The sequence below is a fragment of the Hemitrygon akajei genome, chromosome 5 (assembly GCF_048418815.1).
Source record: "Hemitrygon akajei chromosome 5, sHemAka1.3, whole genome shotgun sequence".
Taxonomy (NCBI): Eukaryota; Metazoa; Chordata; class Chondrichthyes; order Myliobatiformes; family Dasyatidae; genus Hemitrygon; species Hemitrygon akajei.
The window spans coordinates 171,514,503-171,536,529 of record NC_133128.1 but is presented as its reverse complement, the minus strand read 5'-3'; the positions used below and the strand labels follow the sequence as shown (position 1 = coordinate 171,536,529).

The 22,027-nt window shown below is 40.3% G+C and overlaps 1 protein-coding gene across 1 annotated transcript in view; it reads right to left on the bottom strand.

The window, feature by feature from the left end:
• The window catches only part of dnah9l (dynein, axonemal, heavy polypeptide 9 like), a 276,890-nt gene that overhangs the window by 222,237 nt on the left and 32,626 nt on the right, over positions 1-22,027 (bottom strand). The window contains 5 exon segments of the mRNA XM_073047202.1: positions 10,655-10,987; positions 12,021-12,410; positions 14,980-15,084; positions 15,195-15,390; positions 15,496-15,614. Of these exon segments, the coding sequence (XP_072903303.1) occupies positions 10,655-10,987; positions 12,021-12,410; positions 14,980-15,084; positions 15,195-15,390; positions 15,496-15,614 (1,143 nt within the window).

The following is a 22,027-nucleotide window of genomic DNA, read 5'->3' as shown; positions in this document are numbered from 1 at the left end:
AGAGGAAACTACTGACATAATGAAGGAAGCGCTGAACACTGCCAGAAATGGAAGACCTTCAACGCCAGCAGTGGAACAGGTAACAAGCAGCAAGTGGGAGTTTTAGAAGTACTGTTTTGTGTTTCTTTGGGATGCCTTACAAAGTGTTGTGAACTGTTAACCATGAACAGATGGCTACTGCACCAAAGGCACTTCATACCATAAGATAAGCCATTCAGCCCATCATTCCCCTGCCTTCTCCCCATACCCTTTGATGCTCTGGCTAATCAAGAACCTATCTCTGCCTTAAATGCACCCAATGACTTGGCCTCCACAAATTCCACAGATTTACCACCCTCTGACTAAAGTAATTTTTCCGCATCTCAGTTCTAAATGGACATCCTTCAATCCTGAAGTCGTGCCCTCTTGTCCTGGATTCCCCTACCAGGTGAAAGAACTTTGCCATATTTAATCTTTTCAGGCCGTTTAACATTCGGAATGTTTCTATGAGATCCCATCTCATTCTCCTGAACTCCAGGGAATACAGCCCAAGAGCTGCTAGACGTTCCTCATACGGTAAACCTCATCATTCCTGGAATCATTCTTGTGAATCTTCTCATAACCCTCTCCGATGTCAGTAGCCTCACAATAAAATCTGAAATCACCTACTGCTCACAACAACCCATACTTTGGTTCTAATGTTGTCACTGTGGTGCAACTACGTACCAGGTGCAGCCCAATCATGAATAAGGGAACTGCAGCAAAATCCCTGAGGCCCTGATTTGGCAATCTACCCTACATACAACTTTGTTGGCCTCAAATGTCTTTGTTTAGAAATCAATTAACTCTCAGAGATCTTCAATTACACTTTCAAAGAGCTAACTTGAGTAAATAGAAACATAGAAAACCTGCAGCACAATAAAGCTGTGCTGAACATGTCTCTACCTTAGAACTACCTAGGGCTTTACCCATAGCCCTCTATTTTCCTAAGCTCCATGCAGCCATCCAGGAGTCTCTTAAAAGACCCTATCGTGTGGCTAATTTTCTTAAAGTTGTATTATATTTATGGATAATGAATTTCTTTTACCACTGAATCAAGACTTAGACCTTGGATGCCTCATTTGAACTTCATGAACTTGGCACAATCTAAAAAAAAAGTAACCACTTTGAAATTCAACATTTATTTGTAACTGAAACAGGAACAATCCTGGAAAAGAGCACAGTGTGCATCATATACTCCACTTCAAGCCAACTACCAATGTGACAACTAGCCTTAATTACCTTAACTGGTTAAATATAGATTTTGAATAATCAAGCTAACACAGCATATATCATCTGGCATAGATCACTAAATCAAAAGATAATGGGCATTATTTATTTCAGTCTGTACAAATGCAACACCCTTCTAACCTGCTTGCAAGCAGAGATTCCGTTAATTCTTTTTGTGTAATGTGGTTAGGTTTTTCAATTTGTAATCACCTGCTTCTCCTTTTTGAACAAAGATAGTATTGCTCATTTCTAGTCTGCTAAACTAGTCCCCTGTATTCAGATGCATCCTCAAAACGGTACCTGCATCTGAAATTTCTCCCTTTGTCTAAGTATTATGCAGTGTCAATATCTCTGCTTCTGCACTTTAATCCATGCATACATAAACTTCGCTTTGCTAATCCAGAATTCTGGACCCACACAATAAAGGTTTTAAAGTTGAATAATCGGCCTATTCTTCCTTTTTTCCCCCCAGTGGATTCAGGGAAAATTCAGACTTGAATATTGAAAAGCCTACAGTGGATGTGGAGAGGATGTTTCCTATAGTGGGAGAGTCGAGGATCAGAGGGCATAGCCTCAGAATAGAAGGATGTCCATTTAGAACAGATATGAGGAGGAATTTCTTAGCTAAGGGTGGAAAATCTGTGGAATTCATTGCCACAGACAGCTGTGCAGGTCAAGTCTTTGGATATATTTAAAGCGGAGGCTGATACGTTCTTGATGAGCCAGGCTGTCAAAAGTTAGGGGGAGAAGGCAGGAGAATGGGGTTGAGCAGGATAATAAATCAGCCATGATGGCATAGCGGAAGAGACCTGATGTGCCAAAAGGCCTAATTCTGCTCCTATGTCTTGTAGTCAAAACACAGATGCTAGAATTTCCATTAACATTCCATTAGAATTTCATTACACATTATCATCAGATTTTCTTTTTATGCCATCTATGGTTTAAAAAAACCAAAAAGAATCTGTACAGAAAAGGTGCTGCTGGTTGTCAATTGGCATAAAATGCTTGGAAATAAATTTACTATCACGTACCTATTCTATTGCAACTCCTACAAAATCAATTTACAAACTAGTTCCAATTAGGTAATCTCTTTAATTGTCATTCAACCATGCACAGGTATACAGTCAAATGAAATGGCATTCTGCTGGGACCAAGATGCAATACATAGTACCAATAGTCACACACTGCACACATAGCACATATAATTATGATAGCAGTAAAACACAGTGATGTGTACTTAGTATTTAAGAAATGTTTGAGTAATCTTGTGTATATATATACAGCGGTATGCAAAAGTTTGGGCACCCCTGGTCAAAATTTCTGTTATTGTGAATAGCTAAGTAAAAGATGACCTGATTTCGAAAAGGCATAAAATTAGAGATGACACATTTCTTTAAAATTTTAAGCAAGATTACTTTTTTTATTTCCATCTTTTACAGTTTCAAAATAACAAAGAAGGAAAATGGCCCAAATCAAAATTTTGGGCACCCTGCATGGCCAGTACTTAGTAACACCCCCTTTGGCAAGTATCACAGCTTGTAAATGCTTTCTGCAGCCAGCTAATAGTCTTTCAATTCTTGTTTGGGGGATTTTCACCCATTCTTCCTTGCAAAAGGCTTCTAGTTCTGTGAGATTCTTGGGCCGTCTCGCATGCACTTCTCTTTTGAGGTCTATTCACAGATTTTCAATGATGTTTAGGTCGGAGGACTGTGAAGCCATGGCAAAACCTTCAGTTTGCACCTCTTGAGGTAGTCCATTGTGGATTTTGAGGTGTGTTTAGGATCATAATCCTGTTGTAGAAGCCATCCTCTTTTCATCTTCAGCTTTTATTTTTTTTAAAGACAATGTAATGTTTGCTTCCAGAATTTGCTAGTATTTAATTGAATTCATTCTTCCCTCTACCAGTGAAATGTTCCCCGTGCCACTGGCTGCAACACAAGTCCAAAGCATGATCGATCCACCCCCATGCTTAACAGCTGGAGGGGTGTTCTTTTTATGAAATTCTGCACCCTTTTTTCTCCAAACATACCTTTGCTCATTGCGTACAAGAAGTCCTATTTTAACTTCAGTCTACAGGACTTGTTACCAAAATGCATCAGGCTTGTTTAGATGTCCCTTTGCAAACTTATGACGCTGAATTTTGTGGTGAGGATGCAGGAAAGGTTTTCTTCCATGAAGGTCACATTTGTGCAGGTGTCACTGCACAGTAGAAGAGTGCACCACCACTCCAGAGTCTGCTAAATCTTCTTGAAGGTCTTTTGCAGTCAAACGGGGGTTTTGATTTGCCTTTCTAGCAATCCTACGAGCAGTTCTCACGGAAAGTTTTAATAGACAATAGGTGCAGAAGTAGACCATTCGGCCCTTCGAGCCTGCACCGCCATTCTGAGATCATGGCTGATCATCTACTATCAATGCCCGGTTCCTGCCTTGTCCCCATATCCCTTGATTTCCCTATCCATAAGATACCTATCTAGCTCCTTCTTGAAAGCATCCAGAGAATTGGCCTCCACTACCTTCCGAGGCAGTGCATTCCAGACCCCCACAACTCTCTGGGAGAAGAAGTTTTTCCTTAGCTCTGTCCTAAATAACCTACCCCTTATTCTCAAACCATGCCCTCTGGTACTGGACTCTCCCAGCATCTGGAACATATTTCCTGCCTCTATCTTGTCCAATCCCTTAATAATCTTATATGTTTCAATCAGATCCCCTCTCAATCTCCTTAATTCCAGTGTGTACAAGCCCAATCTCTCTAACCTCTCTGCGTAAGACAGTCCGGACATCTCAGGAATGAACCTCGTGAATCTACGCTGCACTTCCTCTATAGCCAGGATGTCCTTCCTTAACCCTGGAAACCAAAACTGTACACAATTCTCCAGGTGTGGTCTCACCAGGGCCCTGTACAAATGCAAAAGGATTTCCTTGCTCTTGTACTCAATTCCCTTTGTAATAAAGGCCAATATTCCGTTAGCCTTCTTCACTGCCTGCTGCACTTGCTCATTCACCTTCAGTGACTGATGAACAAGTCTTCTTGGTCTTCACACCTGAACTTGACTTCCACCGTTCCTGTTAACTGCCATTTCTTAATTACATTACGAACTGAGGAAACGGCTACCTGAAAACGCTTTGCTATCTTCTTATAGCCTTCTCCTGCTTTGTGGGCATCACATTTTAATTTTCAGAGTGCTAGACAGCTGCTCAGAGGAGCCCATGGCTGCTGATTGTTGGGACAAGGTTTGAGGAATCAGGTTATTTATAAAGCTTTGAAATTTGCATCACCTGGCCTTTCCTAATGATGACTGTGAACAAGTCATAGCCCTAACAAGCTAATTAAGGTCTGAGACCTTGGTAAAAGTTATCCAAGAGCTCAAATCTCTTGGGGTGCCCAAACTTTTGCATGGTGCTCCTTCCCTTTTTTTCCACTCTAAAATTGTACAAAACAAAAATAGTACACTAATCTTGCTTAAAATGTTGAAAAGAATGTTTCATCTTTAACCTTATGACTTTTGGAGATCAGGTCATCTTTTACTCGCTTAGCTATTCACAGTAACAGAAATTTTGACCAGGGTGCCCAAACTTTTGCATGCCACTGTATATAATAGGTTGATTCAACATTATTGTTCATTTAAATAATTCACTACGGGTTACATGTATAAATACGTGAATTGCATATGTCATCACACTACCGCATGATGCATGCATGCCTTGCTTAAAGTAAACACAAAGTTAGACCTGCATTGCTGGACTCCCAAGTCTTCCTTTGAATTAGATTAATGGTTCAAAGTTACAAAACATAACATTGGCAAGGAGGTTGTTTTTTTTAAAAAAAAAAGAACCCAAGACAGCTGCCGAGCCATTCGAACTTTTAAAAACACGTCTCAGTAAGTGCAGAGAATGTCGAGTTAAAATGGGTAGTAAATGAAAGAATTCACAGGTTTGTAAAGAGTGACAACAATCATAACCATAAAAACAAATCAGAAGTGGCTGGATACATTGGAAGGATCAACACATTCATTCATTATACAATAGGCAACTGGCTCATGTATACTAAGCTAATTGAGCAATATTTTGAAGCAAATTAAATAGCCAATAAGAAACAAGTACCAATTTTTGGGTTTAAAAGCATACAGTTTGCTCTGAAGTTTAACTGCTCCATCCAAAATTAGCTTCGCTGCTATTGTCAAAGTAATGCAGGAACATTTAGAACCAAAGCCATTGATTGCAGAACACTTTAGGTTTCGTAAGTGGAATCAAAAGGAAAGGGAGTCCATTTCAGTGGACATGGTTGAATTGAAGAAGTAACCTCAGCACTGTCAATTCAATGATGGTCTTAATGACGAGAGATTATTTAGTTTGTGGAATCTTACAAGGAAGCATTCAAAAATGTCTCCTAATTGGACCACAGCTTACATTTAAAAGGGCAGTTGAAATCATTGTTTCGATGGAAACCACAGACAGAGACACAGTCTGTGAGCGTGAACAAATTTCCAACATCTGAACAGAATACTGGCCTGGCCAAACAAATTGTGTTACCACTGTGGCAGGGGCTCACATTCACCAAACAAATACAGGTTTAAAGGTGAAACTTGTAGAAAATGTAACAAAGTAAGACACATACAATATTAGGCAGACAAAAAAATGGACTGCTCGGGGGGGGCGGGGGAGAAAAAGCTAAAATGTCAAATTGCAGTTTCAAAAAGAGCACTAATCTGCATGCTGTTGATTAAAAAAATCTGATAATGATAAGAATGACACTGGACAGTGTAGCCTTGAGATTTACAATGTGAAAACTAGCAATAGACAAGCAAACATGAGGAAATCTGCAGATGCTGGAAATTCAAGCAAAGCACACAAAACGCTGGTGGAACGCAGCAGGCCAGGCAGCATCTATAGGGAGAAGCACTGTCGACGTTTCGGGCCGAGACCCTTCGTCATAGACAAGCAAAATGGTTTACACCAGAGCAGAACGGCAAATTAATTAAAATGCAATTGGACACTGGTTTCGCTGTTTCAGTCATTCCACAAAATGAGTTTGAATGGCTTTTCAAAGAAACTGTACTGAAGCCTGCAGATATCCAACTAAAAACTTATAATGGAGAAAAGATAACTCCTGTGGGAGTGACATTTGTAACAGTGAAATACAACAACCAACAAGCCAAATTGGGCTTGTATGCGGTAAGAACAGGAGGACCAGCATTGTAGCGATGTGATTGGCTGAGACAAATGCAACTTGATTGAAGATCCATCCACCATTTGCAAGCCACATTCCCCACAATAGAGTCAACTGAAAGCAAACTTGAAAAGGTACTGGATGTGCACAACTGTCTACATGCTGTACACCATGAACCATTGCCCAGAGGACAAAGAGGTATTGATGCCAACCTCTATGCCTCTGGTTGGAAAGCATAGTGGACCAAGGAAGGACCATGCTGCTCAGAGAAATCATAAATGTGATGAAAGCAGTGGTCCAACTATAATAGCTTTTGTAGGCAACATATCTGAGAAAGCTTCTGATATTTTAATCAGGCAATTAGTTCTGAAAGTCACCTTGGTTTTAAGCTGTAAAAGCATTCAAGGAGCTTCAGGAAAGTTGCAAGCATTCGGCTTTCGTGGCTATAAAGAACCAGAATCTACTCTGTGTTCATTAAGGTCATTGCATGAACTTCAAATGGGAGACAAAAAGTTTCTTGTAAAAGTAGATGCAAAGACTAAAGCTCAGCTGGAAGAATGGAAGGCCAAAAAGAAAGTGGTTAATTGAGATACGAAAACAGAAGATTCACCAGATGATGCTGTGGATGAGAAAACCAAGAGAGATCAGTTCGTAAAGGGAGCAACAGAACAATTAATAAGAGAATACTCCAGTGAAGTAAATGCACCTTCCCTAGATCAAGATGCACAAACTAGAAGAAAGGTATCTAGAGCTGTCAGAACCACTTTTTGCAGTCTCAAAATCAACTCCTACAACTATCACAGTAGAGGTCCCTGAGCCTGAGATTGTTCTCACAGCCAGTCTCACCTGTCAACCAGAGTGACCTCCCTTGTCAAGAAAAACATTATGCCTCAAGAGTAAGAAATCCTCCTCAGTGATTAAATCTTTAGGCCTAAATGGAACATCTTAAAATCTACTATACTGTGGATGTCTGTATATTGTAGCTATATAATATAGTATACTTGTATATAGTTGAGATGCATTCTCTATTGAGTTGAAGTTTATATACACACACACACACACACACATATATATATATATATATATATATATATATACACACACACAAACATGATACATGCATGTCTCACTTAAAGTAAACATCTGCACTCCAGGACTCCTGTGAATTCCTTTGAAATAGTTTAATGGTTTGAAGTTACAAAACATAGCACAGTTATAAAAAATATATTTAAAAATATAATATAGTCCAAGTCCCTGAGTGTGATTGATGGGGCATAGATATTATCCCGGAGCTATGTTTCTGCAAGAACAAGCCACAGCAGTTCTTCATTTCACACATGTACAACCAGAAACGCACACAATCCAGGTTGCCTTCCACAGAGTGAACACTAGAGGCAGCACTGATGGGGGGGGTGGGGGGACAACACTGATGAGGGTGGGGGGACAGCACTGATGGGGGGTGGGGGGGCCGGCACTGACCGGGGGTGTGGGGGCTGGCACTGACAGGGGGTGTGGGGGTGGGGACAGCACTGATGGGGGGTGGGGGGAGGCACTGATGGGGGTGGGGGGGCCGGCACTGACAGGGGGTGTGGGGGTGGGGGGAGGCACTGACAGGGGGGTGGGGGACAGCACTGATGGGGGTAGGGGGGCCGGCACTGATGGGGGGTGGGGGGAGGCACTGACAGGGGGTGTGGGGGTGGGGACAGCACTGATGGGGGGTGGGGGGAGGCACTGACAGGGGGTGGGGGACAGCACTGATGGGGGTGGGGGGGCCGGCACTGACCGGGGGTGTGGGGGTGGGGACAGCACTGACGGGGGGTGGGGGGAGGCACTGACAGCGGGGTGGGGGACAGCACTGATGGGGGTGGGGGGGCCGGCACTGATGGGGGGTGGGGGGAGGCACTGACAGGGGGTGTGGGGGTGGGGACAGCACTGATGGGGGGTGGGGGGAGGCACTGACAGGGGGTGGGGGACAGCACTGATGGGGGTGGGGGGGCCGGCACTGATGGGGGTGGGGGGGGCCGGCACTGACCTGGGGTGTGGGGGTGGGGACAGCACTGACGGGGGGTGGGGGGAGGCACTGACAGCGGGGTGGGGGACAGCACTGATGGGGGTGGGGGGGCCGGCACTGACAGGGGGGGTGGGGGTGGGGACAGCACTGACGGGGGTGTGGGGGCAGCCTGCAACCCAGCACAGAATCCAGCAGCACACAACCCGATCCCACGTCTCCTTTGCTGGCGACTGCAACAGGTGAACTGGAAGCATGAGGACCATTCAAGGCAACACAGCTCCCCCGCCCTCAGCTTTGTCAATGAACCAATTAATCTGACTCTCAGTACTCTACATTACCAATGCCCAACAGGGTCTTGTGATCACATGAAAAACATCCAAACCCGTTATTTCTACTGTTAGTTGGGTCATGTACCACCTGGGTGGCTGATGCAGCCTGCAACACAGTGTGCAGCAAGTCCAGCTCCAGCTCCAGTGCCATCCAGCAACCTGCTGGTGGGGTAGACCTGCTGAATTTGATGTCCTTACTATCTAGCAGCGTGTTGTGATCAGGAAAAAGACACAAAGGACGAACAATTACACTTTTGTTTGGACCCAGAGACCTAGTGCTCGGCCATCTTACCGGAAACCCCTCTGTTATGGCATTAATTAATTAATTAAATACAAAATATACATCTTTATCCATTAGGAATGGTCACTACCTATTCCTCTAAAGAGAAAGAACTCTCAACATAACTTGAGAAGGATGGGCATTTCAACCATAATGGGTATCTGGCACTCAGTAAGTTATCCAGCCACTGATCTCTCCATTTCTCACCTGAATGAAGTGGTCCCATATCCTTCTGTGTCAACTATTCATCAATTTTCCTTCATGCTTTCATTGCCTTGTACTCTCCTATGCCCTCTGGATTTTATTGCTCCAGTGCTCTACTGGTCAAAGCTCCTTGCTTAAGCCCCTATAAAACTGAGGACACAATCTCTCTGCTACTTGTGTATCAGCTCAAACTGCCACCCACAAAGCCAGCATTTATGAACATATATTGGCTTGTGTTTAATTAACTCCTCAATTTTTGAAGTTCTCATCCTTTTTTTCCTTAAAATCCTTCATATTTGTGTAAGTTCTCCAGCTCTCCAAATTATCAGTGCTCCTTTAGTTTCAGCCATCTGGTCATCCTCAGACTAACTTTCTGCAAAAGGAACAGCAGGGTTTTCCAATTATTAGGGCCATAAACTCCAGAATTCCTTTTTGAACTTCTCTGCCTCTTCTACAAATTACCTAAAAAAATTAACTCAAATATTCTGACACCTCCTCTTCTACTTCAGTGATAAATTTGATTTGCAAATTCTCTTTCCTGCTACGTTGAAGCTATATCTACAAAAATACAAAATCTTGCTACTTCTCATCTTGTGATCGTCAGAAACACTGCATGATCTGCTTATCTTGTCAGTTTCAAAAGAAGTCACTACAATGTTCAGCATCCGTGTACCAGACTCCTTTAAGGTTACATTAGGGCATTAATAAGAGCCATTTGTTTACTGTCATGGATAAAGTGGCTGCATATTTCATTCCTTTTTTAATAAAGTAATCAAAAATGCAAATGTTGAAAGTGTGTAACATAAACAGGTATGGGGTGGTACATAGTGGTTTCAGCACCTGTGAACTAGGCTCCATTCCACCGGAAATGAGTCTGCATGTCTTCCCTATGAAAACACGAGTTTCCTCTGGGAGCTCCTGTTTCCCTCTCCATTCCAAATATGAACAGGTTGGTTGGGTAATTTGTCACCAACACAATTGGGCTGTGCAGGCTCATGGGGGAGAAGGGCCTGTTACTTTGACTCTATCTCCAAACAAACACAGAAAATGCTAGAGACACACAGCAGCTCAGGCAACAACGATGGAAAAGGAAATGGTCTTAATATTTCACGTCAAAGACCTGACCAGAACTCTCTTAAATCAATTTGGTCAACAGGATGAACTCTGAACGAATGTCAGGATTTCTCCAAAGTGTAAAATACAAATGATTGCGCCTGCATCACCATCCACATATCCTTGACCAAGATTTATCTTTGACAGATAATTGCTTCACTTCTTCAGTGCCCAGCTGAATATGTAAAAGAATTATCTGTCAGTGTATTTTCTTTAACAGCATATTAGGGATTCCTGTGTTCTTAAGTTCATGGGTACACATTTTGTTGTTATAACTGAAATTAACAGAGAAATATAGTTACCTGATAGGTTTCAGTATTGAAATGTATTGCCACTCTTTGCATTTCAGAGGCCATTTTGTAAGCATCATTTATCAACTCTTCCATGAGATCATAGAAATTATTGCTCATTTCCAGATCTAAAGGAGGACTGAATGACAATTCACAGCCACTAAGAACCAGCTGCACTTCAAACTGTGGTGATGATTTTGGCGAACTTTCTGTGCATTCAATTAGATACTGGAGGAAGGATTTAATAGCAATGTAGAATCCATCTAAAACGATGTGGTCAATTGTCTTAGTGTACACCTTCCATTCATCAGCTTGTGGATTTGCACTGAACAGGCGAAGATTTTCCTGTAAAGTAGGAAAAGTACCAGATTAACTTATCAGAAAAAGTAATGACTAGGGATAAATTAAGATGAAGATTTCTGAGGTAAAGAAAATATACAGGTACTTTGGTGTTTGTAACCGGCAAAAATAGAGATCACTGCTAATAGTTTGCCTAGTCATTGAAGTCCTATTGACTTGAATGTTTTAATAGTTGAATATTAGGCAAGTTTAAATTTGACGATCAACTTAGATTGCAGTTTGGGGAAGTACTTCAGCTAAGTCATAAAGTGACAAGAATGACTTATGCCTGTGGCATAAATACCATATCATTTTAAATAGGAAAATAATTTTCAATTTGGGAGGCAGGAACATAATAAGCATATCCCTTTAGTGCATTGAACAACTACAAATTTATTCTAAAAATTTATCAAATATTCAAGTTCAGGCTTGATGCAGACAAAATTCAAAAAGTTAGATCAATGAATGGCATTAAATTCAAATTTAATTTACAAAGTAATTTCCAATCCTTAAATAGTCCCAGGCAAGATTCACAAAGACATAGCCAGGGAACAATTCAGTGCTTTCTAATACATAATTTTTAGTGCACTGTCCATGCTGTGAGCAATCATCCTCCCTGTGTTAGAATGTCACAGAATTAATCTGGAAACACTTGTTACAGCTGAAGTTTATATTTTTTGTTATGTATATTTCTGAATCATTAGATCGCAGACCAAACAGATACCCTGCAAAAATATGCATTTGCTAGCTTTACTAACCAAAGTTGTTTTTATAAATTATCATTTTTCCCTCCAATTCCTACAACTGGAACGTGGCTTTTAATTTTTTTGTTAATAATGAGATGATTTCAAAAGCTAACGATGCAAGGACGAAATAAAAATTCTTTACCATTGAATGGGAAGCGGGAACTTTCCCTTTGTCTGCTTGTCAATCCAAAGCCAGGTCACCTATGCCACAGAGCAATTATGCATTCCAAGCTTTCTTCAGTTAACTACATCAAAATGCACATTTATAGAATATGATGCATAACAACTCTGACCTCGACTAATTGATGAATAGTCTTCCCTCCATCTTCAACTAATTTATAGTATTTTGCCATCATTTTCCTTCCATCAAGACAGAGTGAAGCAATTTCACATTTTCTTTGCCAAGTCGACAATATTTCATTCCAGTCACGCACTGTAGTGTGTATTGTCTCCACGTTATACTTAATTTTCTGCATCCTGCTGTTCAGATCTTGGATCAGGTGTTTAGTCTGCTGAATATATGGCCATTGATCCTCAGCCTGCCATGTCAGGGATTCTGTAGCTGGTTTCAGCTGTTGGTTTACTTTCTCCAGTTCACCTTCAAGAAGTGGATATTCTACTTCCAGTACTGTGGTATGTAGCTTGTTGTACAGCTCAGCTATGAGCTTCCAGTTTCCAAAGGACTACCAAAGAGAAACACTGAAAATTGAAAAAATCTGCAGATACGAGAAATCTCAGAGTAAGTTCTGGAAATACTCAGCATGAAATGTTAATTCTGTTCCTCTCTGCACAGATGCTGCCTGACCAGCTGAGTATTTCCAGTATTTTCTTTTTTCTAGGATAAATTCTTGCTAGTTTGACAAATAAAGCAGAATTTTTTCTTAAATTATTTAATGATTAAATGTGAATTTTCTTTGCTAACATTTAAATTCAAAACTTAGAGGAGATTCACACTAATAGTACCATCTACATTTGTTTTATCATTAATCTAAAAATTTATTTCTAGATTACATATAAAAGAAGTAAATGTGCTTAATTCATTATTTTTCTTTCCATTATTCCGTTAAATAAACAACTCAGGTCATAGAATAAATACAATTTACCTCATCTATAAGACGCTATTTCTTAAAGTCAAATAGTTCTTTTGCTAAATAAACTTAACATCAACCCTAAATTGGAACAACCCCACTTTGATCATACGGCCTTTTTCAAATTACAATGGTTTCACATTAAATATCAATCATAGCTCCAAAGGAAACAATGCCTATCTTACATTATAACTAATATTTGCCAGTCCTGGAAACACTTTGATTGAACACTTGTCTAGGATTATTCCATTGTTTCTATAATTAGGTGACTAAAGCTAGCATTTTAAGCAGGTCCAGCTTGACCAACTCAAACTACTTCTTCAATCTGTCAACACTTGTCCATTCCCTTACTTTTCAAGAAAGGTTTATTATCTAAATTCTCTAGAATTCATCTCCCAGAATACACCATACGCATTGCCCTGGATTGAATTCCACTGACATTTTTCTATTCCCTGACCAGTCTTCCTGTAGCCTGCAGCTTTGATTTTATTAACCACTCAGACTATTATTGTATCTTCTTTCAAAGTTCATAACCACAGGTTTCTGAATTATCTTGTAACTTAGCAGGGCTGAAGGCCAAATGAGTCATTCTTTGATGCTCTCAAAGCCACAATTTATACCTTGTACGATAGTTCAGGTGTGGAGTGCACATCACAAATACGCACCAAAGTGATATAATCATCATATGTCTGCACTGTTACATGTGTGGTACATGCAGACCATGGATCACCCTGTGATTGGATCTTTCTGTCTTTCGATGTGGTGTTCTAAACGTTCCTCAATTGATACCCTTTGGAAACTTATAATCCTTATACAATAATGTCAATGGCTGTTCATCTCCACATCTGAACTGCTGGCTGGAGAGAAGGTTATTGGCAACGTTTTGTTTCATTCAGTGAGTCACAGATGCTCTTCAGAAGAGTGGGATATTTCTCCACTGACAAAAGGCACTGCCAGTGCATGCATGAGGATTGCAAGCTTTCAGGTGGCACCATTCAAGGCAATTTAGGACACCACAACTAAAGATAGAAAGATTTGATCACAAGGAGATCCATTAGCTGAACGTACAACACATGCAAACGTACAATGTCAATTGTGTTTGCTGTGCATTCTGATGTGCCCTTCACAGATGAGCTATCACACCAAACATAGAATTGTAGATCCAAGCTATAAATAGTACCCACACGAACATGACAACTGCACTTTAGCAACTTTTTACTTTACACCTCCTTCAATAATTAAAAAAAGCTTATTTATGAATTCATTTAAGTCAAAGCAGTTAATAAATATTCATTTACACAAATTAAAATTTGGTGTACCCATATTTCACCTCATCCTTTGTTTTTTTTACAGATCATTTAAGTGACTTTAAAAGTTACTATAATCCCGACCCAAAAGTAATTTTCAACAGGTGACCCATATCCCTGTGTAACCAGCACAATAGTTCCAACTTCAGTTGGTAGAACAGCTGCTGCCACACACAAATTCACACAACATGCTGCAGTAGATGATAACCAACTGATCATTTCCTCATAAATGTATAACTGAAAACAACCATGCTGCATTGGAACGGTACTTGGGCTTTTGGTGCGAACCTCTATGCAGACAGCATCACACTGACAATCAGAATTTCTTCAGAGCTACTCATGCAAACATGAAATTGCGAAGTAGCTGGAGGTCCTCACAGCTGACAGCACTCCAACATTTGGGAGACCAGCAGCTGATTGCAAGCTTCTTGGATTTTCTCAGCAGCTGCTGTAAACTGATGCTGTACCTAGTGCAAATTCAACAGTGCTATTCATGGAAAGGAGCAGTTACAAAGGATGGAGCATGTTTCAGATAATTTTATTTTCTTTTTACTTAATTGATTTAAATGCATTTAACGTTTGAAAGAGTTGGCTTCATTGTTGAGCTTTATTTAAAATAATTTCACATATTAGCAATTATCATCATATACATAACGTCCTTGAATTTTTTTTATGAATATCAGATACATTACCAAGTTCTTTGTAGGCTGCATGTTAACTAGTTTACTCATTCATATCTAACTTCTTGGAAAGGATATGTAATCCACAGTTAGAATTCCTGTAAAAATCACATCAGCATTTCTCTGCCACAAGAAATTATACATTAACAACCAGAAAAAAAGTTTATATATACTTACCCGATGAAGGATCTCCCTTTTCATATACAAATTTAGTGCTGTGTCTGATATGTTAAATCCTTTCAGTAATCCAAGGTATTTGACCTCTCGAAGTACAGATGAAAGCTGAAAGAAAGTTATGAAATGCTTCAGCAGTGCAATTGCCTTTCACATATTAGAAAATACCTGTAACCTGATCACGTACAAGATAACTGCAACCTCTGGCCAGAAATTACCTCAGGGGTAAGATTCACAGAGTATAAACCAGATTCTTTGTTCCAACGAAGAAATGGCTGAGTCAAGTTTGACTGGCAAATAACATCTAAATTTTCTGTCCACAATGTGTAGATTTCTTCTTCATAATGATCAATCAATGCCAACAACCTGTCACATTTCTGGAAAACCAGGTTTGCTTCCTTTGTTTGAAGACTTCTAAAAATTATTATACAATGTTAACTATATCTGAAAATCTTATAATTATAATTTCAAAAATAACTTGTTGAAATAATGGTTCCTTAATTTAAAAGCAGTATTTACTGATGAATGTGTTGAAATTCTTTCCTCTGACTGAATATCCTTTCGCGAAGCTCTTGAGACCACTTCAGGTTGCCTGCTATCACTGGCATATTCTTATGCAATACATTATTCCTCTTCACCTATTGAAAGGGTAATGTTAAACCAAAAAAAACATAAGCAGTTGAATGATGCAAGGTCAAACAAATGTACAAGACACATACTTTTATTATCAGAAATAAACAGAAAACAAATGAAATACTGAAGTATTGAAGCAAAAACTGAATACCAATTAATTAGATTAAAATTTACTTTCAATTGTTTAACTTTTCTCCCCCCCACATTCAAGTGTTATGTTCAGTATCTGAGAAACGCTTACCATGGCCTGAACTTGACCCAGGAAGGTAAGAACAGATTGGTAATAGCTATAAGCACAAAATGCTAGAGGAATTCAGAAGGTCATCCACCATCAATGGAAATGGAAAAAAACAACTGACGTTTCAGGCCGAGACCCTTCGTCAGGACTCATGATGCTATTGACAAATACATTTCAGGTTAATTAAGAGAGGCTGCATATTTCAGCAGCAAAAATAAGCAAACCAAAAGTAAGTGCCTATGTGGGCCAGAGCCTATGGGATACAGATGTATAATTCAAAGTAGTAGAGTTATTGCTAAAAGGCCAAAATGTTAAAGCATTTCCTTATGATATACATAGAGAGCATTTGCTGGACAACATTTGGAAGTCATTTTACTCTAAAATTCTGGAATCAGCGGAGAAAGTACAAAAGATTTAATTAAATGTTACCAGAACCTGGTTACATCTGTCAGGAATTCAGGATCTCCTTTCTCCAGAAAATGAGGTAACCTTTAGAAACAACACTAAACTGGCACCTAGCCCACTGAGCCACTGATGGAACAATAATCCCTGTTTTTTCCCCCATAATCCTGTTAATTATTCTCTCCCAGCTGCCTGTCAGCCTTTCAAAAATGTTAGTTCTTTCTGTGCCTGAAGTCAGCTGCTCTTGGTTTAACAGATCATTTTCACCATCATCAAATGTTCATCTTGTATCTTCTTCACAAATTTTAATCCATTTCCCTTATCCTTAAAAACAATTCAACAATGGGACCAACATCCCTCTCTATCAACGTGACTTTGTACGCTTCTTTCAATCCTGGATTCTCCAGTCCAAAGTACAGATGAAATCTCTTGTTCCAGGAGCCATTCTAGTAATTTTAATAATTTTCTCTTTGCATAGAAACACCCTGTCTAGGACAGCGTTTACATACAAACTGAAACTACCAAAATTAGACACATTACTCCAGTTGTGGTCTCACCAACCATTTTGCACAGCTTCAGCACAATTTCCATTTCTTTCATTGACACAATTTGTTCTCAAATCCCTCATGATTTACAATCCACTTTCTCAGCGTACTCAGTTGTTTATGGACAAGTGTGCACATGAGCACAGGCCCCTGTTCTGACACGTCTTTTGGAGCACTGCCATTTATTCTGTATTGTCACTTCAATCGTTGAACATTACATTTAGACCATAAGACATAGGAGCAGAATTAGGCCATTTGGCCCATCGACTCTGGTTCATCATTCAATCATAGCTGATCCTTTTTCCCCTCCTCAACTCCACTCCCTGGCCTTCACCCCATAACCTTTGATGCCATGTCCAACCAAGAACTTATCAATCTCTGCCTTCAATACACCCAACAACAACCTCCATAGCTGCCTGTGGTAATAATTTCCACAAAATCACCACCCTTTGCTAAAGAAATTTCTCTGCATCTCTGTTTTAAGTGGATACTCCTCTATCCTGAGTCTGTGCCTTTTCGTCCTGGACCACCCCCCCACCATGGGAAACATGCTTTCCAAATCTACTCTGTCTAGGCCAATCAACATTCAAAAGGTTTCTAAATTCCAGCGAGTACAGACCTGGAGCCATCAAACATCCCTTGTATGTTAACCCTTTCATTCCCAGAATCACCCTTGTGAACCTCCTCTGGACCCTCTCCAATCCCAACACATCTTTTCTCAGATAAGGAGCCCAAAACTGTTCACAATACTCAAGATGAGGCCACACCAGTGCCTTTTAAAGCCTCAGCACCAATCCCTGCTCTTGTATTCAAGCCCCCTTGAAATGAATGCTAATATTACATTTGCCTTCCTCACCACCGACTCTACCTGCAAGTTAACCTTTAGGATGTTAACCCTGTGAAGACCCTTCAGAATTTTGTAATATGGAGAGAAGTCACTGCTTAAAAATAAGGTAAAGACCAAAAAAAAACTTGCATGAAAGAAAATTAAGCCACTGCAGAAAGCATTCTGTAGTTTAATAAAATACATTGATCAATTTGAAAGTTATGAAATTGATAATTATATGAACTATTAGATCCATAACTACATTGTACTGACACCCAAGAAGAGCACGGTGACCTGCCTCAGTGACTATTGCCCAGTGGCACTTATACACACAGTGATGAAGAGTTTCGAGAGATTGGTGATGAAACATATCAACTCCTGCTTCAGAAGCAGCTTTGATCTGCTCCAATTTGCAACAGGTCCACAGCAGGTGCCATTTCATTAGCTCTTCACTCAACCCTGAAACATCCAGACAACAAAGATGCATACATCCAGATTGTCTTTATTGACTACAGCTCAGTATTCAATACCATCATCCTCTCAAAACTAATCGATATTGGCCTCAATAGCTCCTTGTGCAATTGTACCCTCTATTTTCTCACTTGCAGAGCTCAGTCAGTTCAGATTGGCAATGACATCTCCTCTATGATCTTCATTAGAACAGGTGCACCGCAAGGCTGTGTGCTCAGCCCCCTGCTCTACTCACTTCACACTTATGACTGTGTGGCTAAGCACAATTCCAATGCAATATTCAAGTTTGCTGACCAAATCAAAGAGTGATAAATCAGCATCTGGAAGGAAGACTGATAATCTGGCTGAGTGGTGCCAAAACAACAACCTCTCACTCAATGTCAGTAAGACCAAGGAGCTGATTATTGGCTTCAAGAGAAGGAAACCAGAAGTTCATGAGCCAGTCCTCATCAGTGGATCAGAGGTGGAGAGGGTCAGCAACTAAGTTCCTCAGTGTTATTTCGTAGGCCTGGCTGGGCTCAGCACCCGTGTAATTACAAAGAAAGCACAGCAGGACCTCTATTTCCTTTGGAGTTTGTGAAGATTCAGTGTAACATCTGAAACACTGATAAACACTTATAGATGTGTAGTGGAGAGTATACCGAAAGGCTGCATCACAGCCTGGCGAGGAAACACCAATGCCCTTAAATGGAAAATCCTACAAAAAAATAGTGGATATGGTCCAGTCTATCATGGGTAAAGACCTCCCCACCATTGAGCACACCTACAAGTAGTGTTGTCACAGGAAAGCAGCATCCATCGTCAGGGACCCCCACCACACAGCGCATGCTCTCTCTGCTGCCATCAGGACAGAGGTACAGGAGCCTCAGAACTCTCACCACCAGGTTCAAGAACAGTTCCTGCCCCTCAACCATCAGGCTCTTGAACTGAAGGGAATAAGTCCACTCAACTTCACTTGCCCCGTCACTGAAATGTCCCACAACCTATGGACTCACTTTCGAGGACTGTTCATCTCATGTTCGTGACATTTATTGCTTATTTATTATTGTTTTTGTATTTATACAGTTTGTTTTCCGCACTCCAGATAAATGCCCAAGTTGTGTGTTATTTCATTAATTCTGATATGGTTATTATTCAATAGATTTATTGAGTGTGCCTGCAAGAAAATGAATCTCAGAGTTGTGCATGGTGACATACATGTCATTTAATAAATTTACTTTGAACTTTAATATTTGTACTTTATTTGATCCCAAGCAGGGAATCCACAGTAAACTAAGGCTAGGGACAGTAGTTGCTGAGTACATAGGTGAAAAATCTTTAATACAATCATGGTTATGCTCACGTGATCACACAGAATAAACAAAAAAGTGTAGCCCTCAGGTAAAAATAGTTGAGATGATAACCAGAAACAATTGAAAAAAGCATGAAACTCTTTTAAATTCAGTTTAATATCACAGATACTGTCCTTATTTCCACTTTTGCTATATCTTTATAGTTATACCTTCATTTAGGAAAAACAAGCTTAAACTTGGGCAGGCAACTGTTAATTGCAGCTTTTAGGCAGTTATTAATTCAAGCCATACATGCATCAGTCAATCTGGATGTTCCTCATTTGTGCCACTGTCACCTCTTCCCTCAGGTATACAGGAGAGGATTAACGCGAGATGGAGCAAGAATATAAAAATTTGGACAAAGGAAATGGTAGAAATATCAAGACGGACTTAATGGAATTGACGGATTATTTTTATTAAAGGCAGAATTTTGAAATGCACATCTGTTAGTTCATTTCTGCACCAATCTGGTTCAAATTTACACGAAGAATAATCATTTCCAGCTCCCACCACCTTCTCACCTACCCCACCATGAAGGACAGAAATAAAAATTCAGAGAAAAATATGGGAAAGAATAATATGTTCTCAGTACAGATCAGGGAATATACAACTCGTTCTTCAGAAAAATTAAAATGCACCCAAAATTGGTAAATGGAATTATTTAATACTCAAACTCTGGCTGTCTTGAAATTATACATCATTTAGCTAATTTTAAACACGCAAGTGGAAAATGGAATAAAAATAAGCAACAGGTGTTTATGAACCACATCTGGCAACAGCATCTTTTCATACATTTCCTCTGTTGAAATAATAATCCAGATCAAGTTCAAGTTTAGTTGCCATTCAACCACACATGAATACAGCAAAACACAGTACCAACAATCACACACAGTACAAGGCACATATAACATGTATAAGGTAGCAAGCACACAAGATATCAGTAAAATATAGTCAAAAAATGCAAGGCCAAGTCCATGAATGTTGCAGCAATCTTCAATCGAACACAACACTGAGTGACGACTGGGGGCAGCACCGTCTCCAGCGTGGACGCCGCACCACACTGCATCCGTCGGAGTGCACAGACTCCGTAGCCTCTCTCTTGGGCAGCTAGAAAACAGGCGACACCGCGACTTGAGGCCTAGTCGTTGCTAAGACTGAGCGTATGCAGCGTCACCACTGTCTGGCAATAAATCAGTGAATGGCTATTCCACATTAGCAACACCCAATGGGTCCTTGCAATCAAGGAAAGGGACCAGGGCGAGCATTCACTGTTAGACTGCATACCACCTTCACTTTTCTAACACAGGCAGCAACATGATCCGCTCGTTCAGTTTCTCTGCCAATGAGTAGCTCACTGATGGGGTAGACCTGCAGTACTTTAAGCTCTTAATATCCAGCAGGGTCTTGTGATCGTAAAAAATACATTTAAGGAAGAAACACCACCTTTGATTGACCTTGTAGAAGCTGCTGCAATTGTACATGCTGCCATCTTACTGGAAGATATACAGATCTAGATATGGATCCCCTCCCTTAAAATATGAGGAGGGAGGAATTAAATATGGAAAACTGATGACTCCAACCAGTCTTCCATGCATTTCTTCTGAATATCATGCTATGTAGTTTCAAATCAGCCCAGTATGTGCTTGTGGTGGAGGGGGCAAACAAGTAAAATATTTTAATTTTGTTGCTACGCAAATTAGTCTTTTTTTTCTTTTATATTATTTAATAAGCTTACGATCAGAATGTCAAATATGAGGCAGAGGTGCCACATAGGAAATGTTTCTACAGGAGTCCACATGAATCCCAAAAGAGGAGACATGCTCCACCAATCTCTAAGGATGCAATTTATCTACCCCTGGTCTTCCTCTCTCCTATATAACAATTACAGCATGGAAACAGGCCATCTTGGCCCTTCTAGTCCATGCTGAACACTTAACTCTCACCTCGTCCCACTGACCTGCACTCAGCCCATAACCCTCCATTCCTTTCCTGTCCACATACCTATCCAATTTTACTTTAAATGACAATATTGAACCTGCCTCTACCATTTCTACTGGAAGTTCATTCCACACAGCTACCACACTCTGAGTAAAGAAGTTCCCCCTCATGTTACCCCTAAACTTTTTCCCCCAACTCTCGACTCATGTCCTCTAGTTTGAATCTCCCCTAATATCAATGGAAACAGCCCATCAATATCAACTCTATCTATCCCCCTCATAATTTTAAATACCTCTATCAAGTCCCCCTCAACCTTCTACGCTCCAAAGAATAAAGACCTAACTTGTTCAACCTTTCTCTGTAACTTAGGTGCTGAAACCCAGGTAACACTCTAGTAAATCTCCTCTGTACTCTCTATTTTGTTGACATCTTTCCTATAATTCAGTGACCAGAACTGTACACAATACTCCAAATTCAGCCTTACCAATGCCTTGTACAATTTTATCATTACATCCCAACTCCTATACTCAATGCTCTGATTTATAAAGGCCAGCATACCAAAAGCTTTCTTCACCACCCTATCCACATGAGATTCCACCTTCAGGGAACTATGCACCATTATTCCTAGATCACTCTGTTCTACTGCATTCCTCAATGCCCCACCATT